Raw genomic sequence first — 27358 nt, forward strand, 5'->3', positions numbered from 1 at the left:
TTAGGCAGCTTCCTGGCTTTCCTCTGTCATCTTGACTATGCCCATCTACATGCATCGATATTGAAAGAAGTGGCAGATGTGATTATTAAATCATTGTCAGTGATCTTTGAAAGATCTCAGGGAAAGGAGAAATATGGCATAATTTTTTTTAAATGTTGGAAAAGGGTCTGCAAAGAATTGATCTGTGTGTTTGACTTAAATTGTTGACAGAATTCTAGCATGTGATAGAGATGAATAATGAACAACTAGCAAAGGACTGAAATGACTTCCTCAAAAATGGGTCTTACCAGATTAACTTTATTTCTTTTGACAGGTTTTAAAAAAATTTTATTAATTTATTGTAGTCTTCACCATTCATTTCCACAAGATTTTGAGTTCCAAATTTTCTCCCTATTTCTCCCCTACCCCCCACCCCAAGATGGCATACTTTCTGATTACCCCCTCCTCCAGTCTGCCCTCCCCTCTATTACCCCCAGCCCCCCATTCCATTCTCCCTCACTTTCTTGTAGGGCAAGATAGATTTCTATACCCCTTTGCCTGTACATCTTATTTCCCAGTTGCATGTAAAAACAGTTTTTAAAAAAACTTTTGAGTTCCAAATTCTCTCCCTTCTTCCCTCTCTACCCACTCTCATTGAGAAGGCAAAGAATTCAATATAGGTTATACATGTGTAGTTACGCAAAACACTTCCATAATAGTGATGTTGAGAAAGACTGTATTTCCCTCCATCCTATTCCACCCCCCATTTATTCTGTTCTCTCCTTTTACCCTGTCCCTTTTCAAAAGTATTTGCTTCTGACAGGGAATCCCCTCCTTCCCTCTGCCCTCTAATCTATTATCCCCCTGCCCCTGCCCTTATCCCCTTCCCCATTCTTTCCTGTAGGGTAAAATACCCAATGGAGTGTGTAGGTTATTACCTCCTTAAGCCAAATCTGATGAGAGTAAGGTTCATTCATTTCCTCTCACCTCCCCCCTTTTCTTCAACATTGTACAAGTTTTTTTGCCTCCTTTATGTGAGATAATTTACCCCATTATATCTCTCCCTTTCTCCTCCCAATATCTTCCTCTCTCACCCCTAATTTTATTTTTTAGATATCATCCCTTCATATTCAACTCACTCTATGCCCTCTGTCTATGTCTTTGTCTCTCTGTGTATATATGTGTGTGTGTATGTATGTATGTATATATTCCCTCCAATTACGCTAATACTAAGGAAGGCCTCATGAGTTATAAATATCATCTTTCTGTGGAGGAATGTAAACAGTTCAACTTTAGTAAGTCCCTTATGATTTCTCTTTCTTGTTTACCTTTTCATGCTTTTCTTGATTCTTGTATTTGAAAGTCAGATTTTCTATTCAGCTCTGGTCTTTTCATCAAGAATGCTTAAAAGCTCTCTATTTCATTGAATATTCATTTTTCCCCTTGAAGTATTATACTCAGTTTTCCTGGGTACCTACCCAGATTCTTGGTTTTAATCCTAGTTCCTTTGACCTCCAGAGTATCATATTCTAAGCCCTCTGATCCCTTAATATAGAAGCTGCTAGATCTTTTGTTATCCTGATTCCACAATACTCTCTGGCTTGCTTACTTTCTGGCTGCTTGCAATATTTTCTTCTTGATCTGGGGGCTGTGGAATTTGGCTGCAATATTCCTAGGAGTTTTCCTTTTGAGTTCTCTTTTAAGAGGTGATAGGTGGATTCTTTCAATTTCTATTTTATCTTCTGGTTCTAAAATACCAGGGCAGTTTTCCTTGATAATTTCTTGAAAGATGATGTCTAGGCTCCTTTTTTTAATCATGACTTTCAGGTAGTCTAACATTTTTAAAATTTTCTCTCCTAGATCTATTTTCCAGGTTATTGATTTTTTCCAATGAAATATTTCCCATTTTCTACTTTTTCATTCTTTTGGTTCTGTTTTATAGTATCTTGATTTCTCATAAAGTTATTAGCTTCCATTTGTTCCATTCTAATTTTGAAGAAATTATTTTCTTCAGTGAACTTTAGGACCTCCTTTTCCATTTGACCAACTCCACTTTTTAAGACATTCTTCTCTTTAATAACTTTTTGGACTTCTTTGGCCATTTGAGTTGATCTATTTTTTAAGATGTTATTTTCTTCAATATTTTTTTGGATCTCCTTTAGCAAGCTGTTGACTTGTTTTTCATGATTTCCTTACATCACTCTTACTTTTCTTCCCAATTTTTCCACTACTTACTTGGCTTTCAAAATCCTTTTTGAGCTCTTCTATGGCCTGCAACCAATTCATATTTATTTTGGAGGTTTTTGATGTAGAAGCTTTGACTTTGTTATTTTCTTCTGGTTGTATGTTTTGATCTTCTTTGTCACCAAAGTAAGATTCTGTAGTTGAGTTTTTTAATGTTATTTGCTCATTTTCCCAGCCAAATACTTGACTTTCTAACTCTTTGTTAAGGTAAGACTATGCCTCTAGTGTATGGGGTGTCCTAAGCTGTTTTCAGAGATACTTCTATGGGCCTGTAAATTTTTAGTTCTTCTAAGGTGGTATGATCAAAGGAGAGGTGTTTACTCGTTTCCTGGCCTTTTCTCTGGTCTGTGAGTGACCACAAGCACTCTTTTCTGACTTGGAACTGTGAAAAGGATTCCCTCTCCACTGTAGCCACAAGCTCTACCTCACCAGCGCTCCTCCTCACCCCAGGACTGTGACCCCAGATTGAAGCAGGGCAAAGCAAAAGAATCCTGTCTCAGCTCCAGCAAAGAGATCCCTGCAATCCCCCTCAATCCCTACACCATCTGTGGGCCAGGAGCTCTGGAAGCAGCTGCTGCTACCACCACCACCACCACCACCACTACCACCACTGCCCACCTGTACCACCCTGGGGTTGGGGTTAGACCACACTCCTCTCTAACCCAGTTCTGACAGTTTTCCCACTGACCTTCTATTCTGTCTTTGGTATCTGTAGGCCTAAAAGTCTGGAAACTGCCATAGTTGCCAGTGATTCCATCCCCTGAGGCCTGTTCCACTCCCATCTATGCTAGTATGGCCCATGCTGCTGCGATAGACCCTTCCTGTTGACCTTCTAGGCTGTCTTAGACTGGAGATTTATTTCACTCCATCATTTTTGTGGGTTCTGCTACTCTAGAATTTGTTTAGAGTCATTTTTATAGAGGGGTTTGGGGAGAGGCCAAGCATGTCCCTGCTTTTACTCCACTTTCTTGATAGGGTTTTTCTCATAGACCATGACTGAGTAAGAGTTCACATTTGACCAGGCTGATTAGCTATCTTAGATTCTAAATTGGAATAAAATATAACACTTATAGTCCTTTTACTAGTTAGTGAAAAGAGGTTTACTTATTCCTAATAGAGGAACAGTATTCAGAGCAGAGCAGGTAGGGATCATTGTTAATGAAGTTGATTGCTTCTTTTCTGTGTTACTCATTCCGTCATTTTGCTATCCGAATCCTCAAGGGAGAGTTCTTGGCCCATTGTGCTATTCTTTTATACTCAGGATATAAGTATAAGATAGAGTGTTAGTCCTCTGAGCCAATATAACCTCAAGGATGGTTGCAAAACTAGTATGCCTTTCCTGTGATAACTTCTTAAGATACTGTTCTTATCACAGTCACTAAACTGTTAGATTAGGGGACTATTTCAGTTATAATTTACCTAGATTTTAGCAGAGAATTCAATAAATTATCTCATGATATTGTGGAAATGATATAGAGATATGGTTTAGGTGTAGTGCAATTCATTGGGTTTAGAAGTTGGCAAATTGACATGCCCCATTAGTAGCCATTAAGTGTTTGAGGTCAGTATGGCATCAGGTTTTTCGGGTAGTGCTTCAAGAGTTTGTTTGCTCCTGTTTTGTTTAATATATTTTATTATAATTTAGATAATGGTGTAAATGGCATGCTGATCAAATTTGTATTAACACAAAGCAGGGTGAGATAGCTGACCCACTGAATGATAATCAGGATACACAAAAAAGATTTTAATGGTTGATAACCTTGTAATGAATTCAATAAGATAAAATGTAGGGGATAGGAATTAGACCTATGATTTTATTGTTACTGTTACTCCTTCAACCAATCCCTGTTGACTTCTTTTCTTCCACTTAACAGAGTTAATGAGTGAATAGAGACTGAGAAGTTAAGTAACTTTGCCAGGTAATTCAGCTGGAAATGTGTCAAAGACTTGACTTAAACGCATGTTATTCTGGGTTTGAGGTTAATTCTCTATCCACTGTGGTTGAAATTTAGTGTTCAGTATCTTCTAAGATGAAATTTAGTCATAATAAATGTAAATAAATAAATGTAAAATATTACAGTTGGGTTAGTAAAAATTGGCTTTGCAGCTGGAAGTTGAGAAAATGAATGGATGAATCAACAAATAAATAAAAAATAATCATTAATATTTTACTTTGTGCCAAGCATTGTGCTTTCTGTAGTGGATACAAATGGAGAAGCCCCTGACCTCAAAGAGCTATTATATAGAGATAGCCACTAGATGATGTAGTGAATAGAACTCTGAACCTGGATCAGGAAGACCCCTTTTCCTGAATTCAAATCTGTCCTCAGAAACTACCATGTGACTCTGGGCAAGTTACTTAACCCCATTTGCCTTAGTTTACTCATGTATAAAATGAGCTGGAGATGGAAATGACAAGCCACTCCAATGCTTTCAAGAAAACCCCAAAAGAGGTCATGAAGACTATGACTGAAAAATGATTAAACAACAACAAAAATACATATAGGAGGGTTCAGCTGCAGGATACTGCAAAGGACTAGTAGTTATTAAGTATATAGTTGCAAAGCATCTTTTTAAGTATTATTTCCATTGATAAAATCATTCTTATTTTGTATGTTGAACCTCAAAGTTCATTCTTTATATTTCTGCCCTCTACAATTAGCATTCTGCCTGGCATGTTGTAGATTCTTTTTTTTTTTTTAATTCAATTTTTAATTTATTAATTTGTTTGTTTCCTTTTAGTTTACAGGATTCAATTCCACAATTACTTGAATTTCACATTTTGTCCCCCTCCTTCCCCTACCCTCCCCATGGCGTCTTATAATCAAGTATAGGATCTGTAAATACTTTCACATTATACAATGGTCAGGTTATAAGGATGGATTGTACCAGCTGGAATGAAAAATGGTAAAGAGGACATAAAATCAAATAAGAGAACGAAAAAGATCAGGTATTTTGCTTCCACCTGGATATAAATTTAGTTCTTTCTAGTTCTTTCTCTGGATGCACGTTTTTCTCTCCATCATGCGTCTTTTGGGATTGACTTATATCCCTGCATTGTTGAGAAGAGTCCAGTCTATCAAAGTTGGTCATCACACATGCATTGTGTCTGTAATTGTGTACAAATTCCTCCTGGTTCTACTCTTCTCACTCAGCATCAGTTCTTTTAAGCCTCTCCAGGTAAATATGAAGACCGCCTGCTTCCCGTTTCTTATAGCGCAATAATATTCCATAACATGCATATACCACAACTTGTTCAGCCATTCCCCAATTGATGGACACCCCCTTAATTTCCAATTCTTTGCCACAACAAAAAGAGCTGCTATAAACATTTTTGTACATATGGGTCTTTCTCCCATTTCTATGATCTCTTTGGGATATAACCCTAGGAGTGGTATTGCTGGATCAAAGGGTATGAAAGTATTTATAGCCCTTTGGGCATAGTTCCAGATTGCTTTCCAGAAAGGCTGGATCAGTTCACAACTCCACCAACAATGCATTAGTGTTCCAGTTTGCCCACATCCTCTCCAGCATTTGTCATTTTCCTGTTTTGTCATCTTAGCCAATCTAACTGGTGAGATGTGGTACCTCAGAGTTGTTTTGATTTGCATTTCTCTAATCAATAGTGAATTAGAACATTTCTTCATGTGCTTATAGATAGCTTTAATTTCTTTCTCTGAAAACTGCCTGTTCATATCCTTTGACCATTTATCAATTGGGGAATGACTTGTATTCTTATAAATTTGACTCAGTTCTCTGTATATTTTAGAGATGAGTCCTTTGTCAGAGACATAGGTTGTAAAGATTCTTTCCCAATTTCCCACCTCCCTCCTAATCTTGGTTACATTGGCTTTATTTGTACAGAAACTTTTCAATTTCATGTAGTCAAAATTATCCATTTTACATTTTATAATGTTCTCTAATTCCTGTTTCGTCATAAAGTCATTCCCACTCCACAAGTCTGATAGGTAAACTATTCCTTGTTTTAGCAGACTGCTTACAGTATCAACCTTTATACCTAGATCATGAACCCATTTAGACTTGATTTTGGTATGTGGTATTAGATAATGGTCTATGCCCAGTTTCTGCCATACTATATTACAGTTTTCCCAGCAGTTTTTGACAAATAGTGAGTTCTTATCCCAAAAACCAGGGTCTGGGGGTTTATCAAGCAATACATTACTGTAGTCGTTGACTTCTGAATCTCGTGTGCCTAATCTATTCCATTGATCCACTCCTCTATTCCTAAGCCAGTACCAAGTAGTTTTGATGACTGCTGCTTTATAGTACAGATTGAAATCTGGTAAAGCTAGTCCACCTTCCCTAGCATTTTTTTTCATTAATTCCTTTGATATTCTGGACCGTTTATTCTTCCAGATGAATTTTGTTACTACTTTTTCTAACTCTATAAAATAGTTTTTTGGTAAATTAATTGGTATGGCACTAAATATATAATTTAATTTAGGTAAAATTGTCATTTTTATTATATTAGCTCGACCCAGCCATGAGCAATTGATATTTTTCCAATTAGTTAGATCTGACTTTATTTGTGTGAAAAGTGTTTTGTAGTTATGATCATACAGGTCCTGGGTTTGTTTTGGCAGGTAGATTCCCAAATATTTTATAATGTCTACAGTAACTTTAAATGGGATTTCTCTTTCTACTTCTTGCTGGTGAGTTTCATTGGAAATATATAGGAATGCCGAGGATTTATGTGGGTTTATTTTATATCCTGCAACTTTGCCAAATTTATTTATTGTCTCAAGCAGTTTTTTACTTGATTTTCTAGGATTCTCTAAGTATATCATCATATCATCTGCGAAGAGTGATAGCTTGGTCTCTTCTTTGCCTAACTTGATTCCTTTGATTTCTTTTTCTTCTCTAATTGCTACTGCTAACATTTCTAGTACCAGATTGAATAAGAGGGGGGATAGTGGACACCCTTGTTTCACCCCTGATCTTATGGGAAATGCTTCCAGCTTCTCCCCATTGCGTATAATACTTTCTGATGGCTTTAAATAGATGCTACCTGTTATTTTAAGGAAGGCTCCATTTATTCCTATACTTTCTAATGTTTTTAATAGGAATGGATGTTGTATTTTGTCAAAAGCCTTTTCTGCATCTATTGAGATGATCATGTGGTTTCTGCTAGTTTTATTGTTGGTATGCTCAATTATACTGATGGTTTTCCTAATATTAAACCATCCTTGCATTCCTGGAATAAATCCTACCTGATCAAAGTGTATTATTCTTGAGATAAGTTGCTGTAGTCTTTTGGCTAGTATTTTATTTAGAATTTTTGCATCTATATTCATGAGGGAGATTGGTCTATAATTTTCTTTCTCTGTTTTATCTCTTCCTGATTTAGGTATCAGTACCATATTTGTGTCATAAAAAGAATTTGGTAGGACTCCTTCACTAATTTTCCCAAATAATTTGTAGAGTATTGGAATCAATTGTTCTTTAAATGTTTGATAGAATTCACTAGTGAATCCATCTGGCCCTGGAGATTTTTTCCTAGGGAGGTGACTGATGGCTTGTTCAATTTCTTTTTCTGAGATGGGATTATTTAAGTAATTTACTTCCTCTTCAGTTAATCTGGGCAACTTGTATGTTTCTAAATATTCATCCATTTCCCTAAAATTGTCAAATTTATGTGCATACAATTGGGAAAAATAATTCCTAATTATTGTTTTGATTTCCTCTTCATTGGAGGTAGATTGACCTTTTTCATATTTGATACTCATAATTTGGTTTTCTTCTTTCTTTTTTTTTTATCATATTGACTAAGGGTCTATCAATTTTGTTGGTTTTTTCATAAAACCAGCTCTTGGTTTTATTTATTAGTTCAATAGTTTTCTTAATTTCGATTTTATTAATCTCTCCTTTAGTCTTCAATATTTCTAGTTTAGTATTTAATTGGGGATTTTTAATTTCTTCTTTTTCTAGGTTTTTTAATTGCATGCCCAATTCGTTGAGCTCCCTTTTCTCTAATTTAATCACGTATGCACTCAGGGATATAAAACTTCCTCTAAGAACTGCCTTTAATGCATCCCACAGATTTTGGCATGTTGTCTCATTATTATCATTCTCTTGAATGAAATTACTGATTGTTTCTATAATTTCTTGTTTGACCCACTCATTCTTTAGGATCAAATTGTTTAATTTCCAGTTAGTTTTTAGTCTGTCTTTCCCTGGCCCTTTATTGCATATAATTTTTATTGCATCATGATCTGAGAATGATGCGTTTAATATTTCTGCCTTACTGCATAGAATTGTGAGGTTTTTATGCCCTAGAACATGGTCAATTTTTGAATATGTGCCATGAACTGCTGAGAAGAAAGTATATTCCTTTTTATCCCCATTCAGTTTTCTCCAGAGATCTATCATACCTATCCTCTCTAAAATCCTGTTCACCTTCTTAACTTCTTTCTTGTTTTTTTGAAGTTGGATTTATCAAGTTCAGATAGGGGGAGATTAAGGTCTCCCACTAGTATAGTTTTGCTATCTATTTCTTCCTCTAATTCCTTTACCTTTTCCTCTAGGAATCTGGATGCTACACCACTTGGTGCATATATGTTAAGTAGTGATATTGCTTCATTCTCGATGGTGCCTTTTAACAGGATATAGTTTCCTGCCTTATCTCTTTTAATTAGGTCAATTTTTTCATTTGCTTTATCTGAGATAAGGATTGCTACCTCTGCTTTTTTTACTTTAGCTGAGGCATGATATATTTTACTCCAACCTTTTACCTTTACCTTGTGTGTATCCCTCTGTTTCAAATGTGTTTCTTGTAAACAGCATATTGTAGGATTATGATTTCTAATCCATTCTGCTATCCATCTCCGTTTTATAGGAGAGTTCATTCCATTCACATTTACAGTTATGATTGTTATCTGTTTCTTTCCCCTCATCCTATTCCTGCCCCTGTTAATGTTCGTATTTTCCCTCCCTTCTCCCTTCCCCCCTTAATAGTTTTCCTTTTGAACACCGCCTCCCTCAGTGTTCCCTTTTCGGCCCCCCTCCCTTTTCCTCCCCTTTTCCCCTTACTACTTCCCTCCCTACAAATCACTCCCACCCCCCTTTTGTAACACTTTCCCCCTCCTACTGCCTGTAGGATATTGTTATACTTAATGAGATATGCTATTTTTTTCTTCGCATCAAGAATGACAGGAACAGATCTCATGCGAAGCTCCTCTCCCTCCCCTCTTTCCCTCTAAAATGATGTGTGTTCTCCTTGTTTACCTTTCTAAGTCACTGTTGCTTCTCATAATTGGAGGTTGAATTTTCCATTGAGTTTTGGCTTTTTTATCAGGAAGGTCTGGAACTCTGTTATATCATTGAATGACCATCTCTTTGCCTGGAAGAATATGCTCAGTCTCGCTGGGTATGTGATCCTTGGTTGTAATCCGAGCTGTTTTGCCTTCCTGAAAATTTTATTCCACTGCCTCCGATCTTTCAGTGTGGAGGCTGACAAATCCTGTGCAATCCTCACTGTGGACCCTCGATATTTGAATTGTTTCTTTCTGGCCGCTTGAAGTATTTTCTCTTATCTGGTAGTTCTGGAGTTTGGCCACAACATTTCGAGGATTTTTCAGTTTGGGATCTCTTACAGCAGGTGTCCGGTGGATTCTGTCGATTTCTATTTTCCCCTCAGGTTCTAGTATCTCAGGGCAGTTTTCCTTAACGAGCTCTTGGAGAATGTTGTCCAGGCTCATTTTTTCATCATAATTTTCTGGTAGGCCTATGATTCTCAGATTATCTCTCCTGGATCTGTTTTCCAGGTCAGTTATTTTTTCTTTGAGGTATTTTACCTCTTTCTAATTTTTCATTTTTGTTGTTTTGCTTGGCTAATTCTTGGTTCCTCATAGAGTTATTTGTTTCCATTTGTTTAATTCTGGTTTTTAGCAAATCATTTTCCTTGGTTAATTTTTGAAGCTCCTTTTCCATATCATACACTTTTCTTTTTAGAGAGATGTTTTCCTCATTATAATGTTTTTCAAATTCTGCTATTTTCGTTTTGAGAGAATTATTCATTTTGTCTTCTATCTCTCTCATTTTGCTTTCAAAGTTCCTTTTGATCTCATCTAGGAGAGCCTTCTGTGCTTGGGATCCATTCCCTGTTGAAGTCTCAGCTGTGGGTGTGGAGTCCACAGTGTCTCCCTCTGAGGTTGGTTCTTCCCTCTGAGGATAGTAGGACTCTAGAGTCTTTGTCTTTGTAGTCTTTCTACCCATTTTGAGGCAGTGTCCTAGCCACGCCCTTCCTCTAGGATCCCAAGCCTTTACTGTAGAGGGTTTTGCCCTGGGGCAAGAGTTACTATATTTTCAGGGTCAGAGGGGGGGTTTGGAGCAAGTGGGGTTCACTCTGCCATCCTTGTCTTTGGAGGTCCTGTAAGGGGCTTTAAAAAAAAAAAAAGATTTCTGGGCTATGAAGTGGTAGCCCCAGCAGTGTTTGCTGTCCAGTATAGGGGCCCCTGTATTTGCTTCTTACCTTGCTCTTTCCAGTCCCAGCCCTTTGGTGATAGGCCTGGTAGTGGACCTTGTGGTTGGTGGGAAGACTTGCCCTCCGAGTTGATCAGGCCACTTCCAGGCCTGCGTCCTCCACACCTTCCCGCACAGGCCGCTGTGCCTTCCTGGCCTGCGCCCGCCATGCTGCCCCCGCCGCACCTTCCCGCGCAGGCCACCGCACCGTCGCCCGCTATTATTCTTTATTAGAACTTGTCCTTCGCATCTATGTATTGATAAATCTGGAAACGGCCACGGCTGCTGCTGATCTGGGGTCCCTCTGGCTGGCGGCTGGTCAGGCCCGCCCTGGGGCTAAAGCCTTGGCGTGGGGCTGGGCTCGGCTCCCAAAGCGTCGGCCTGCCGGGATGTTCTCAGTGGGAGGTTAGCTTCTCTGTGTCATTTTATGGGTTCTGCAGCTCCAAAGTTTGTTTAGATTCCCCTTTTTACATGGATTGGGGAGGGTGGAAGCTGGAACCCTGGGAGGGTTGTGCTTCTACTCCGCCATCTTGGCTCCGTCCCCTCCCCCCCCATGTTGTAGATTCTTAAATGCTTATTGTTTGAATGATTGATTTCACAGTGCTAATCGCTTGGGTGCTGAGGATCTCCAGTAGCTGTGGCTTCTAAGGAGGCAGGGACTGTATGACTGGCAAAGACAGTTGCCAGAGGGGTGGCCAGGTGGCGCAGTGAGTAAGAGCACCGGCCCCCAGTGTCAGGATGACCTGGGGGATCAAATCCTGGCTCAGATACTTAGCACCACACCCAGAAATAACTGGCTGTGTAACCTTGAGCAAGTTACTTAACTCCAATTGCTTAAAAAAAAAAAGATAGTTGCCAGGCCAGATCTCCATGGGTTTTGTTCCCCTGGGTTACAAGGGTCTGGGTTGAAAAATCAATCATGGCTTGTCTTTTGTGATGCCTCCATTAGGTGTTAAGGGGAGGTGGTACTTGAGTTGGTAGCAATATTTTTACCCCCAGTTATATGCTGTCTCTTATCTTTTTCTCAGGGTATCTTGCTACTTATTAATGAGGGAACTGTGACCAGTGATCAGTTTGTTTAAAAGAACATTGTAGATGTGAGTGGACTTAAAACTCAGCAAGAGTGTGGTATGAGCCCAAAAAACAAAACAAAAAAATGAAAAGGAAAACAAACTTGTGCTGCGTTAGGTATAGTGTCTAGAAATAAGGAGGTGATTATTTAATCATTGTACTCTTGAGTTTGTTAGTCCACACCTGGAGTATTGTGTTCTGTTCTTGGTGCCGCATTTTAGTAAGTAGGGTAACCAGAGAAGGGTAGTCAGTATGGTTAAGCCACTTGAGATCATGCCATGTATAAGGACTGGTTGACACAACTGGGAATGTTTAGCCTCGGGAAGAAAAAAATTTAGGCTTAACATCAGAAAAAATTTCCTAAAAATTTTTGGTTATTCAACAGTTCTCTGTCCTAGGGCCTCTTCTTTTCTCTTTCTCTACCATTTGGTGATCTCATTTGCTCCCATGGATTCAGTTATCATCTGTATGCTAATAATTTTCAGATCTGCTTATCTCATTCTATTCTCTCTGTTGACTTTCAGTTTCTGCTCACCTCCCAGCTGCCTACTGGACATCTAAAAGGGATGTGCTATAGACATCTTAACTCAACATATCCAAAATGGAATTCATTATCTTTCTCCCCAGAACCTAAATCCTACCCTTTTCCCTACTTCCCTGTTGCTGTTGAGACCACTACTCTTCTTCTAGTCACTGAAACTGACAACTTATGTTTCATCCTTAATTTTTCACCACTCTTATCCAATCTGTTGCCAAGTCCTATCATTTCTATCTTTATAATACATATGTCTCCATCTCTTGTTTGACGTTGCCACCACCCTACGCAAGCTCTCATCAACTCCTGCCTAGGCCATTGCAGTAACCTGCTGGTGGGTCTGCCTACTACAAGTCTCTCCCCACTCCAGATTTCATCCTCCATTCAGCTGTCATGGACCTTCCTAAATAACAGGTCTGACCATATCACTTCCCCCTTATCTCCAGTGGCTCTTTGTTACCTCCAAGATCAAATATAAAATCCTGTTTGACATTCAAAGTCCTTCTTGACCCTCCTCCCCCCTTTCTGATGCTTTTAAACCAAAATTTCATTCCTTGAATGTTTTTTAATACTATGCCGTGCTTTGCTCTTTTACTTGTATTCTTTATTGTAGTTTTACTATAAATTATAGTTGCGTGCAATGTTTGAGAAAAGGAGTCTTCTCTCTTACCCAGAATTCAGATTGATGAATGAATGAATGGATGAAGGAAGCATTTATTAAATACCTTGTGCAAAACACTGGGGTACAAAGAATTTGGTATATTTTTTGTCTTATCATCTCTTCAGGGATCTCCCTTTACTCTGGACAAAAATATATTTTTGTCAAAATATGTTTCACTTCTAAGTGTACTACAGTGCCACTTCTCAGGAATTTAGATTTCCTCAGTACCTGCTCTCAAGGAGTCACATTTTAATAGGGGAGACAATACATGTGAAAGGTGTAGCAGAAGAGAGAACAGAAGCTTGGGTTCTGAATAACATGTTAATTGACTGGTCTTGGTATTTGAATCTAGACATAATATTTGCAACTCATAAATGTTTTTGCTAGAGCAGATCCATAAAACAAGAGTAAAAATTTATTAGGCATAACCATATAGAGTACATAGTACTAAAAAAAATAAATGTTTAAATAACACATGCCCTCAAGGTTCTTATGGCCTGGTCAGGGTGGTGTTACTTGAGATACCTAGTAACAGAAAGAAAGTATTTTTGGTGTGATAATTTATTTTTGTTCATTTGCAGGGGAAAAGGAAAGATGATGTAGTTGATCATTGGCATGGTCTTTTTTCTTACATAAAATCTTGGGGGCACAACCAGATTGTTCACTGTCATGAATCCTGACCACCTAACTAGGTCTACCTTCCTCTCCCCTACCCCCATTTCCCTCAGCATATCTTGGGTATCTTGGTTAGAGGAAGAAAAGGGGGAAAAAAGTGACAATAAATAGAAAAAATGTATTTGGTTCAAAATTAAAGTTACTAGAATAAAGGATCCAGAGTGTCATCGGTCTAATTTTCTCATGAAAACATTGCCCTTTGTTTTGGTATATTATAGGAGAGTTCTGTTTAGAACGAAATGATAGGGATATTGGAATCTTAAAAAAATGGGGAAGACATCAGGGAAAAGGTAGAATGCATATTGATGGGTAAGAATTTTGTATAGTGATTGTTTTTGGAAGATTTTCAGGGATCTGGATGGATTTTGGGCAAAAAAATGGGCTTGTCAATGACATCTTTCTTACATTGTCATTTGCAAGTTCTGTTTTGACTGTGCTTGGTTATTTAAATCCTAGCCAGGAGAATGTCTTAAGTCAGGAGAGTTGGGTTCATTCTGTTCCTGACTTCATGCATGACAAGTAATTTTGGACAGGTTGCAGAACATTTCTGTCTCATTGCCCTTATAGCAGTCTGAGAAAGAAAGCCATAGTTGTTGTAGTTTTAGATTTGGTATCTTTTGGGTAGAAAAGGCAATTACTGAGGAAAGTAGAATGTACATATGTGTATATATGTATAATGTAAATATACACAATACATAAATACATCTATCTATCTATCTATATCTGTGTGTGTGTTAATTAACATAGCCTTGCTTATTTGTTATTTAGTATATTTTTCCTCTTACCATCTCTTCCGGCAGGGATCTGCTTTTACTCTGGGCAAAAGTATATTTTTGTTAAAATGTTTCACTTATAAGTATACCATAATGCCACCTCTCAGTAATTTAAACTTCTAGCCTAGTAGAGAACAAGGAAATAAGTTTTTTTTAAAGGCTTTTTTACCAGGTAAAATTATCATCGCCATGTCCTGTATTGAATTTTTATGCTGTGGTTTCTAGGAAAACCCAGCACTCAGTTTTTTTTTTTTTTTAAAGCAATTGGGGTTAAGTAACTTGCTCAAGGTTAAATGGCCAGTTATTTCTGGGTGTGGTGCCAGGATTTGATTCCCCAGGTCATCTCGACACTGGGGCCAGTGCTCTTACTCGCCGAGCCACCTGGCCGCCCCCAGCACTGACTTTTGGCTCTTAATTGTGTTCACAGTTCTAATTCATTGTCTGAATTTTTATACTGCAACAAATTATAATGGAAAAAACTGTAAGAAGCAGGAATAGTGACTGAGAAAACAGGAAGAGACATTAAGACATCAGTACTATACAAACCCAAAGCATCATTAAAAAACTATATTATATCTGACATGCACTATTTTTAAAAGGGCAGGATAAACTACCATTTAGTAAGCTTTATAGTAAGTAGTATAATAAAAAAAGTTACCTAAAACTTTTATTGCATTATCTGGAAAATTTGCTTTTGTGTAGTACATTATTACTTATTGATGTTATATAATGGACTTTTACTTTGTTTAAGTGAAATGTAGTGTTTCATAACAAAACATTAACATATGTATTTTTTCATTCTCTTCTTTCCTAGTATGCATTACCACTTCAGTTGGTGAACAACCAAACTATGATGCACTGGATGGAGATCTTCCGTACTATCATTGATAGAATAGTTCCCCCTGTAAGTAAAGGCTTATTTTCCTTGAGGAAAATTTAGTTACAATTGGGAATTGGGGTACTTACTGAGTACAAATTTTGGTATTTAAAGTTATTCAAAGATGATTGTGCCCATGTCACAATTTTGTGTCATAAAGTCTGGTATTGTGGTTTTGTTTTCCATTTTATTTTAATTTTGTTCTAGTCTTAACAAATAACAAGTAAAATGAGCATTTCCATATATATTTTAAAATATACGGAGAGGATTGTATGTGAAAATTGTGAATCTTTACATTATTACATTACATTAGAGCTTGCTTTTCTTTTTAACTATATAAATTCATCATGTAACTTTCTTAGCTCTTCTGCTTGTCTGTGATTCCTTCTGGTCTTCCTTTTGTTGTTTTCTGTTCTTGGACTGGAGGATCTGTAATCCCTAGTCCTATTCTTCCTCCCATTACAAATCCCTTAACATCTTAAATAAGAAAAAGAAAAACAAAACCCTTATAAAACACATAAATATTGCAAGGAAGTATGCATGCCAAGCAAAACAAAATCCTCACATTGACCATATCCAAAAATGCATTTCTTATTCTGCATTTTTAGTTAAGTCCTTGTCTTCAGTTTCTGTCAGTAGGTGGGTAGTAGTTGGTCATTGCTTTCATCAGAGTTCTTAAGTTTTTCAAAATTAATTTTCTTTATTGTGTTGGTATTGTTTAAATTGTTTTCCTAATTCTGCTAACTTCACAAGACATCAACTCATACAAATCATCTCAAGTTTTTCTGAAATTGTCTCTCATTTCTTGTTTGGTTGTGAATTCTTCTCTCAATAGTTTGGAAAGACAAACATTTCTTCCTTAATCTCTAATTTGTTTATGCTTTTCATATGACCTTTCATATTCAATCAAATAAACATTTGTTAAGTATCTACTGTAAACCTCACAGAGTTTGATCTAAGAAAGACAAACAGAATTAGGTTGTTTCTAGGTTTTTAATTTCTCTCAGGCTGGTAACACACATGCATTACATAGGAGCTGCAAGCCAGAACTGGGCCACCCTAAAGGAACTGGTCCAGAACTGGCTTCATGTGGGAGTAGCAGGTACAGAGAGTTATATGCTCTTGAAAGAATAGGTGTTCCCAAGGGGTGCCAATCAACACTGGTTGGTCAGCACACTGGGAGGTGGGTTATATTAAAATGCGGTCTTGGTGTATGCTACTTATGCCACTTAATCTTTGTCAAAGAGACATTAATTTCCATATCACCTGTCTTGACAATAGGAGGAATCATTATTTTCCCAGACCTGTCTGGGCAATGCAATGAACAGGAATAGACCCTTTAGATTAGATATTAATACCCTTCTGAAGAAAAACTGATCTTTGGAAGAAATGTGGATGGGGGGAAGCTCTGAGTCTCCAAGATAATGATTACCAATAATTTTTCACATCCTAATTTGTTTATGATATGACCTTTCATATTTAATCAGATAAGCATTTAATTTCGTTCTAGTCTTAACAAATAACAAGTACCTCCTAAGTGCCAGGGGACACAAATAAGAAAAAGAGACTGTCCTTACCCTCTAGGAGCTTATTATCTAGTAGGGGAAGACCACACGCAAAAAGAAACTTTGAAGTGGTGTGTGTGTGGGGGGGAAAGAGGTTCTTAGCTGGAAGCATGTTTTTTCATGGAGTCAAAGCCAAACGGAGCTGCTGTTGGAAAATGGAGTTACCAGAAAGGCTGTAAGCCTCCTAACAAAGAAAGACTTTTGGAGGAGTTTAGTGCTTCTCCTTCTAGCCCTGCAGAGAAGAGAATGGCAACTGAAGGTTAATTGAGGTGTTGAGTATCAAAATCAGAGTCTAGTACATGATAGAGGGATTTCAGTTGATCCGCTTATTGGGGGGTGGAGGATGGGAGGAGGCATTCTGTGGGGTGACTTGCAGTGAAGTTTCCCCATTCTGAATATCATATATCCATTCTTATTACTTCCTTGTATTTTGTAACTAAGTTCAGTATTGTTTCCCCGATAATAAGACACTGTCTTATTAAATTTTTTGGACAGAAAAACACCGGAGGGCTTATTTTCAAGGGAGGGCTTATTTTAATGAACATTGACAGCAATTTTAATAAACAGGTAAATGTGAACAAAAAAATGTACCTTTATTCAATAATGAATTCAATAAAGAACAGGATGACGCGCTCACTACTGCAGCTCTGATTGGATGCAGCTCGGAGCGCGGTGTGCGTTTCACGGGGGGGGGGGAACGGTGCATACAGAGGGTACCGTAATGTAGTGTGTAGCGCAGGGGATCACTTGCACTACAGTAGCAATCTCAATAGGGCTTATTTTCGGGGGAGTGCTTATTTTAGAGGAATCTTACACAGTAAGGGGAGGGCTTATTTTCGGGATAGGTCTTATTATCGGGGAAACACGGTATATGTAAGTCATTGTGTTTCAAGGTAATGTAAGAGCTACTGAGTATTAATACAATTGATTGGATTAACGATTGAGACCAAATTAGATGTGTTTTTAGTTTGGGGAAAGGAATGGTAGTGTGAGAGGTAACAAAGGGTTAAGTTTCTACAGAACTGCAAGAATTGCTGAACTACACTACTGATAAAAAGTAACAGACAGTAGCCTTGGGGGAGTTGAGGCAGTAGCCTTGGGAGGAAGTTGAGTTCCTAGTCCTTCAGGGAGTTGAAGCAGTAGCCTTGGAAGGGAGTTGAGTTCCCAGTTAATAGATAATACTAAAATGAAACAATGTAGAATGGAAGGAGCTGACAGCAGTAGGTGGATTTGACCAATCAGGGAACAGGCAGTGGCCTTGGGGCACCCATGCCCAAATAAGGATGTATCTAGGTTAGACTGAAGGGGGTACAGTATTCTGAGGTTGTTACTGCAATTGCGTAGTGGACCTCATGTATTATGTATGTTATCTGACAATATTAGAGCCTCATTAGTAATAATTAGGTTAATGTTTGGGAGGGGCATGTAACCCTTGCTTATTTAACCCAGCTTTAGCTTCTGTACCCTGGCCTCCTCTCTCTGGGTGCTGTCCCAGAGACTGGTCCACCCACTTCTCGCGAGATTCTAATAAATCTTTCTACCTTCACTTTGAGAGTTCTCTGAGTAGTCAATTTGGGTTAGGGTCTTCGTATCCCACACAGCACTTTTTCCATAAAGTGGAAGCCAAGCAGAGTTTGGAATGTGGAGTCTAAGACCCATTCCCAGTTAGAGCTTTTTTGGGGGTATGTTGTGAGATGTTGTTTGTCCTTTGTTCTCAAAGAATATCATACCATCAAGAGAGGTGATTTCATGACATGCAAGTGAATTGGATTTAAGTGAGGGAGGGTCTGTGCAAGGTCACCAGCCTCACTTTCTCTTCTGGAGCCATCTGGGTCCAGTAGCTAGATATAGATACAGGATATAGATATAGATCAGGAATAACTGGAGATGGCCCATGATGCAGTGAGGACCTTGGCTTTTTCAGGCTGACTGAGACAACACCCATTCAGTGATTGAGGCTTAATAAGAAATGAGGTAGAGAATGGCCTCTTTACCTAGTTTTAAAAAAATCCATCTGGGAAGGGAAGATCCTTAGGGTTTCTGGCCAAAACCAAACAATTGCTATTTACATTCCTTCTGGGCCTAAACAATGACCAAGCAGGGCTTGGCCTGGGACCTATTGTTGGCCAATCAAAGAGAGCCAAAGTAGTTTGAGGTTAAACCTGTTCTTTAAGAAAGAAAAAAACAAAAAAATTGTTGTAAGATGTTGGTCTTTACCTCTTTGAAGTTTCCCAGACTACTTTGTAGTTTGCTAAACAGTTTTTTGTTTAATAATGAATGACTCCTTATCTCCATATTTGGTGTCTTTGGGTTTATCTGTTGCTATTTGCTTCTGTATGTTCTGTATACCTAATCTGTTCTGCTGATCAGTTTGTTTTAACTGGCAGTAAATGGTTTTTTCCTCCCAAACACAAATCTGCTTTCTCTGCTTTTCTCTTCCAACTCCTCTGTACCTGAACAGGAAGTTTTTTTTTTTTTAATTTAATTTATTTGTTTACTTTTAGTTTATAAGGTTCAGTTCCACAATTCCTTGAGTTTCAAATTTTCTCTCCCTCCCTCCTTCCCCCCACCTCCATGGCGCATACAATCAAGTATAGGATCTGGAAATACTTTCACACTAGATATTAGTCAGGTTATAAAGAAGGATTTTATCAGATGTAATAAAACAATGGGAAAGAGTGTACCTGGCTACCTGGTTTTCCCTTCCCCCAACCTCAGTCCTCCCTCAGGGAAGTGAGCAGACTGATGGGTCAGTTCCACTCTCTCCCAACAGATCTCCACCTTTACTCAGTCAGCTCACCTCCAAAGAAGTGGGCGGGCTTCCGGGTCAGGGAAATTTGGCACCTTTGGGCATTTCTAGGTGTGTACTGACCAATCACTGTTCTTGGCCTCTGCAAGTTTCTGCTTGAGTAATACTTAACTGTTGGCCTTGTGGCATCCCTTTAAAAGCCCACACATAGTCTGTGCAGACTCACTGTTTGATTTGGGCCTGACCCCAAACAGTCCTACGGATAATAAAATCAACTTCCAAATTTTACTCTCAGGGGTCTCTTGTCTCGCTCCTTTCGGCACAACAAGAGGAAACAAAACCAAACGAGAAAAAAAAAGAGCAGGTAGTTTGCTTCAATCTGGATTCAAACACAGTTTTTCTAGTTCTTTCTCTGGTTGTAGAAATCTCTCTCCACCATGAGTCTTTTCGGGTTGACTTATAACCCTGCATTGCTGAGAAGAGTCTAGTCTATCAAAGTTGGTCTTCACACATAACATTGTGTCTGTAATTGTGTACAAATTTCTCCTGTTTCTACTCTTCTCACTCAGCATCAGTTCATATAAGCTTCTCCAGGTAAATATGAAGTCCATCTCCTCGTTTCTTATAGCACAATAGTATTCCATTACATGCATATGCCACAACTTGTTCAGCCATTCTCTAATTGATGGACACCCCCTTAATTTCCAATTCTTTGCCACCACAAAAAGAGCTGCTATGAATATTTTTGTACATATGGGTCTTCCTCCCACTTCTATGATCTCTTTGGGATACAACCCTAGAAGTGGTATTACTGGGTCAAAGGGTATGAAATTATCATGCCCTTTGGGCATAATTCCAGATTGCTCTCCAGAATGGTTGGTTGGATCAGTTCACCACTCCACCAGCAACATCAGTGTTCCAATTTTTTCACATATTCTCCAGCATTTGTCATTTTCCAATTTTGTCATTTTAGCCAATCTGACTGGTGAGATATGGTACATCAGAGTTGTTTTTTTTTATGTTTCATTTTTTTTTAAGCAATCGGGGTTAAGTAACTTGCTCAACTCAGAGTTGTTTTGATTTGCATTTCTCTAATCAATAGTGATTCAGAGCATTTTTTCATATGCTTATAGATATCTTTAATTTCACCCTCTGAAAACTGCCTGTTCATATCCTTTTACCATTTATCAGTTGGGGAATGACTTGTATTCTTATAGATTTGACTCCATTCTCTGTATATTTTAGAAATAAGGCCTTTATCAGAGACATAAGTTATAAAAATTCTTTCCCAATTTTCCACTTTCCTCTTAATCTAGGTTACATCGGCTTTGTTTGTACCGAAGCTTTTCAATTTAATCTAACCAAATTATCCATTTTTCATTTTATGATGCTCTCTAATTCTTGTTTGGTCATAAAGTCTTCCCCTCTCCACAAATCTGACAGGTAAACTATTCTTTGTTTTCCCAGATTGCTTACAGTATCAGCCTTTATACCTATATCATGCACCCATTTAGACTTGATTTTGATATATGATGTTAGATAATGGTCTATGCCTAGTTTCTGCCATACTGTATTCCATTTATCCCAGCAGTTTTTGTCAAATAGTGAGTTTGTATCCTGAAAACTGGGGTCTTTGAGCTTATTAAACAGAAGATTACTATAGTCATTGACTAATGAGTCTCACGTACCCAATCTATTCCACTGATCCACTACTCTGTTTCTCAGCCAGGACCAAGTAGTTTTGATGACTGCTGCTTTATAATACAGATTAAAATCTGGTATAGCTAGTCCACTTCCCTAGCATTTCTTTTCATTAATTACTTTGATATTCTGGACCTTTTGTTCTTCCAAATGAATGTTGTTACTATTTTTTTCTAGCTCTATAAAGTAGTTTTTTGGTAAAGTGTGGCACTAAGTATATAATTTAATTTAGGTATAATTGTCATTTTTATTATATTAGCTTGACCCAGCCATGAGCAATTGATGTTTTTCCAATTAGTTAGATCTGACTTTATTTGTGTGAAAAGTGTTTTGTAGTTGTGTTCATATAGATCCTGGGTTTGTTTTGGCAGATAGATTCCCAAATATTTTACAATGTCTACAGTAACTTTAAATGGGATTTCTCTTTCTATCTCTTGCTATTGAATTTCATTAGAAATATACAGGAATGCCGAGGATTTATGTGGGTTTATTTTATATCCTGCAATTTGCCAAATTTATTTATTGTCTCAAGTAGTTTTTTACTTGATTCTTTAGGATTCTCTAAGTATATCATCATATCATCTGCAAAGAGTGATAGCTTGGTGTCTTCGCCTAACTTGATTCCTTTGATTTATTTTTCTTTTCTAATTGCTACTGCTAACATTTGAACAGGAAGTTTTAGTGATGACTGCTTTCTGTTTTGAGATGTGGTTCCACTTAGGCCTCCTTTATTCCCAATTTTTTCATTATTTCCATTGAGATTTTTGATTTTTTTGTTATTACATGTAGATTTGATTATTTTCTTCTAACTCTATAAGGTAATCTTTGGTAGTCTAACTGGTATGACACTCAGTGACCTAATTAACTTAGGCAGTATTGTTATTTTTATTATATGGGCTCAGGATCTCTATGAACAATCAATATTTATTTGTCTGTTTTTGTAAAGAGTGTTTTATAGTAATATTTATATAGTGAGTGTCTTGGTAGATAGATTTTCAAAATAGTGATGATTTATATAGATTGATTTTGTATCCAGTAACTTTGGTAAAGTTAAAATATTTCCATGAATATTTTAGTTGACTTTCTAGGTCCTGTAAATAGATGTTCATTTCATCTTTAATAATTGATAATTTTGTTTCTCCTTTGCTTATGTTTATTTTTTTCAATTTATATTTATTTTGTTACTACTAATGGTAACATTTCTTTATTATGCAGTATGCACAGCTAGGTTGCTGAGTTGTTAGAGCACTGGGTTTGGAGTTAGGAAGACCAGAGTTCATTTGTGGCCCGTAGTCACTTACTAGCTGTGTGACCCTGGGCAAGTCACTTTACCTCTCTTTAGAAGGAAATGGCAAATCACTCCAATTTTTTTGCAAAGAAAGCCTTATGGACAATATTGGTGTGGTGTGGTATAGTCTCTGGGGTCATGAAGAATTGAAGATGGCTAAACAACAATTGTGTGTATGCATGCATATATATACAGGGACATATACACATGTCCACGTATATACACATATGTATATGTATAATATATACATATATTTGTATATATGTATACACATATATCTGAATATATACGTACACACATATATATTATAGTATTGAAATTAAACACATATATAATTTCTATACTACACTATGCCAAATAATTGTAGTAGTAATAGATATCTTTGCTTTACCCCTGTTCTTATTGTGAAGGCCTCCAGTTTTTTCCTGTTACATTTATTGCTGTTTCTTGGTTCTGATATTGTGTTTTCAGCATTGTGTCATTGTAGCCAAAAGATCGTAAAAAAGCCTTTTGAATATGGGAAGAAATTGGTCAATAGTGGTTTTTTTTAATGTGCCAGATATAATACCTATACTTAAGGAGCCTAGAGTCTGTTGGTGGGAAACAGTATTTACACAAACAAGTAAATACACATTATATACAAGATAATTTGGGGATGGGATCACTAGTCTTGGGTGGGTCTCAGGAATGACCTCACATATGGAAGGTGTTACTTGAACTTGAACTAAACTTTGAAGGATTCTAAGAGACAGAGGTGAGGAGGAAGCTCATAAGACATATAATGCTGTATATGAACAACAGCAACTAGGCTAGCTGGATCACCGAGTGGGTGAAAGAAAATATGTAATAAGTCTGGAGAAGTGGGTTGGAGCTGTTGAGGTTTAGGGTTGCTGGCACCCCCTAATGGTGATATATGAATTCCACTCAAGCCTTCTTTCAACCAAAGAAAAACAGAGTTCATTAAAGATCCACCATATTGGCCAGACTCTTAAGAAATCTGAGCATTGGCTAGACTCTTAATGAATCTGAGCATTTTTAACACTTGTACTGACAAGCAGACCAGATTGAATCTGAGCACCTTTATGGAGGCAGAGATGGATCTTATGTACAGAAAGACTGTGGGAGGGATCTAGGGTTGGCCAAGTAGTCTGGGGTGACTAGAGGAGGGGTTTAGGAGGGTCCGTTTGGGAGTAGCCAGTAGGCTGGGGTGACTAGAGGTCAGAAGCCAAGAACAAAGAGAATTAGGGTTTTAGATAGGATCTAGGGTGGGAAGTAGAGGAAGGCATTCAAAGATAACAGACACTGGAGGGCTAGGCTAGTTTAAGGGTAAGAGAGAATATTCAGAGAGTTCAAGTGGGTTCCCAGAGCCTGTACCCCATCAGAGCCAGATTATAAATATATATGTATATATACATACATATATTTATATATAAAAAATAAAAGAATTATACACAAAGAAAGGTGATAACATTGTTTATATTTAGCCAAAATCCATTTTGAAGTATTGTGTTCAAATTGACTATTTTGTTCAAAACAAAAAACAAATTAGACTTTAGTTCGAAATGACTAAGTTTAACCTATAATAGAAGTTTATATGCTGTTAGTTATGCTTATGATTTTTTGCCTTTGTCTTTATATATCCAGTTCTTGCTATGGTAGTCTTAGCACATAGGTACTTAACAGTTGATTTCATTGATGGCCATTAATGTATATTTGTTCTTTTAGGAGACTTTACAGATTGATGAAGATGATAGACCAGAACTGGTATGGTGGAAATGTAAGAAGTGGGCATTACACATTGTATCTCGTCTTTTTGAACGGTAATATTCTAATGTTTATATTTACATCTTTTAGTATTTCCTTCGTTGTGGGATTCTTCCCTTTCAGAGCTATAGAGCATAAGGTTATATGTCACTTGCAATCTCAGAGGGAAAAGTTACTTCTAGTTTTTTCCCCTAAGCAGACTTGTGTTTATGAGAATAGATAGGTTTTGACTTGATCACCTTCAGCAGTTTATTTCTACATGCTTCTCATATTATAGAAATAACATTGCTATGATTCTTGGAATGCAGCCAAGGAGTTTTCAGGAAGAGTAGAATCCCTTTATTCCATGCTAGAGTTTGTAAATGACTTGTTTACTTCATAACTAGAAGTTTTATGCAAAACTCTGATTTTAAAAAAAAATACTTCTTTTTTTTTTTTTAAATCATGTTAGTTCCAGAAATGTGCTGTGAGCTGAAATAACTAATTTGTATGAAAGGAAATATTCTGGGAGAAAGGTGATTTTAAAAAGGAAAAATAGAACCTGTAGGAGGAGAGACCTCATTGCAATTTAAATACTATACATCCAGAGTTGCTTCAAAGAAAAAAAATTTCCTGAGGTCGCTTAAGGATACTTAGCCTGAAAAAAACTATTTGAACCTCAAATGTGAGTCTGGTCTTCCTTCCTTCCTTCCTTCCTTTCTTCCTTCCTTCCGGGAGGAAGGCAGGGCAGTTGGGGTTAAGTGACTTGCCCAAGGTTACATGGCTAGTTAAGTGTCTGAGGCCTGATTTGAAATCAAGTGCTTCTGACTCCAGGGCCAGTGCTCTATTCATTGCATCACCTAGCTGCCTTGGCTTCTTTCTCATCTTTATCTGTTTGAATAGGATTTGCTAATTTCTTTGAAACGCAATTTAAGAAGACTGTTTTTGAGTGCTTACAGTGTGTAAGAGGAAGTGTATGTTGAAAGCTATGATTGTCTCAGTAAAGTAGGAAGCTAAGTCATCCATAGAAGGGTGGAAGAAGGCTTTGAGAAGAAAAGTTTTGAAATTGTGTGGAATGAGGTAGAAATCATTGAAAAATGGCTTATAAAACTGTAGGACTTAAGTATCAGAAATTTGCAATGTGTGAAGTACATACAGTTTCAGTACTTTTTGTGGCATCCCTGGAATAGGAGTGGATCAATCTGAATGTTTGAGTCACTCAGGGTTCAAGATTAGAAGGTCTATAATGGTAAAGTGTGAGAGGAAAAAGTAAGAGATAAGACATTCTGGGGTGGATGAATCATCATGGTTGCTGATCGTAGGGTTAAAATTGATATGAAGCCAGAATGGGGAGAGACATATGTCAAGGGACTGGAGATCAGATGAAAATGAAGATCCAATTCATTGTGACTGAGGGACGTGTGTAAGACTAGAGTGAATTTCAGAAATTACGTTTGTGTGCAACTTTACCTATACTTAGGGCCAGCCCTAAATTTATGAATAGAAACTGTTTATTCATTTAACAAATATTCACTGATGTCTTTTTGTGTTCAAGACACTGTTCTCATTAATGCTTGCTTTACTTTTAAAAATTCGAGTACTGAAACCCTTTCTTTGTGTGTTTTAAGATATGGAAGCCCTGGAAATGTGACCAAGGAATACTTTGAATTTTCAGAATTCTTTTTGAAAACTTATGCAGTAGGAATCCAACAGGTAATATAAACTTTCTACTTTTTAAATTGAAGGGTATTTGTGTTGTGGACTTTGAATTTGTTTTCAATTAAAAAATAGATAATGACTTATGTTTACATAGTGCTTTAAATTTATAATGTCCTTAATACCTTAAGGTATTAAGAATTTGTAAATATTTGTTAAATATTAATGAAAATTAGCATAACATATTTTCTTTACAAATGAGAGTCATATCTTTAACATAAGACATTCAGTTTTATGATTGGACCCCTTAGGACTTCTGCCTTCAAGGAATTCTGGACTTTGGACTGAAATGGACAGGGCTTGCTTATAATCTGACTCATTTTAAGAAAAGAGTGTCCTTTCACTTTGGCTCTTGACCACTTAATTACTGTCTCACCTGGGCAACACCAGGCTATTTGCCACTCCTTAATCCTATCCAGATCTTCTCACTGCCTTTTTTTATATAAAAGTTCCAGTGTCAGCCATATTAAGTCACAGAATCCCTAAGAATATCACCAGCTCCTACTGGAATTATATAAAGCTGGAAAGGACCTGAGTTCAAATGTCTGAGGCTGCATTTGAACTCAGGTCCTCCTGACTCCAGGGCTGGTACTCTATTAACTGCACTACCTAGTTGCCCCAGAAACCCATCACTTTTTTTTTTAATTCAATTTTTAATTTATTAATTTGTTTGTTTCCTTTTAGTTTACAGGATTCAATTCCACAATTCCTTGAATTTCACATTTTGTCCCCCTCCTTCCCCTCTCCCCCATGGCGTCTTATAATCAAGTATAGGATCTGTAAATACTTTCACATTATACAATGGTCAGGTTATAAGGATGGATTGTACCAGCTGGAATGAAAAATGGTAAAGAGGACATAAAATCAAATAAGAGGACGAAAAAGATCAGGTATTTTGCTTCCACCTGGATATAAATTTAGTTCTTTCTAGTTCTTTCTCTGGATGCACGTTTTTCTCTCCATCATGCGTCTTTTGGGATTGACTTATATCCCTGCATTGTTGAGAAGAGTCCAGTCTATCAAAGTTGGTCATCACACATGCATTGTGTCTGTAATTGTGTACAAATTCCTCCTGGTTCTACTCTTCTCACTCAGCATCAGTTCTTTTAAGCCTCTCCAGGTAAATATGAAGACCGCCTGCTCCCCGTTTCTTATAGCGCAATAATATTCCATAACATGCATATACCACAACTTGTTCAGCCATTCCCCAATTGATGGACACCCCCTTAATTTCCAATTCTTTGCCACAACAAAAAGAGCTGCTATAAACATTTTTGTACATATGGGTCTTTCTCCCATT

At 37.4% G+C, this 27358-nt stretch overlaps 1 protein-coding gene across 3 annotated transcripts in view; it reads left to right on the forward strand.

Moving 5' to 3' along the window:
- Window positions 1-27358, forward strand: part of IPO8 (importin 8) — a 214906-nt gene that overhangs the window by 84373 nt on the left and 103175 nt on the right. For all 3 annotated transcript variants that reach the window (XM_069094877.1, XM_069094878.1, XM_069094879.1), the window contains 3 exons: window positions 15234-15323; window positions 24325-24419; window positions 25971-26055. In XM_069094877.1, coding sequence (XP_068950978.1) covers window positions 15234-15323; window positions 24325-24419; window positions 25971-26055 — 270 coding nt within the window. The remainder of the gene's footprint in view (window positions 1-15233; window positions 15324-24324; window positions 24420-25970; window positions 26056-27358) is intronic.

This window comes from Petaurus breviceps, unplaced genomic scaffold, assembly GCF_028583685.1.
Source record: "Petaurus breviceps papuanus isolate PSGF00001 unplaced genomic scaffold, PetGlider_PUasm1.0 221, whole genome shotgun sequence".
NCBI classification, from domain to species: Eukaryota; Metazoa; Chordata; class Mammalia; order Diprotodontia; family Petauridae; genus Petaurus; species Petaurus breviceps.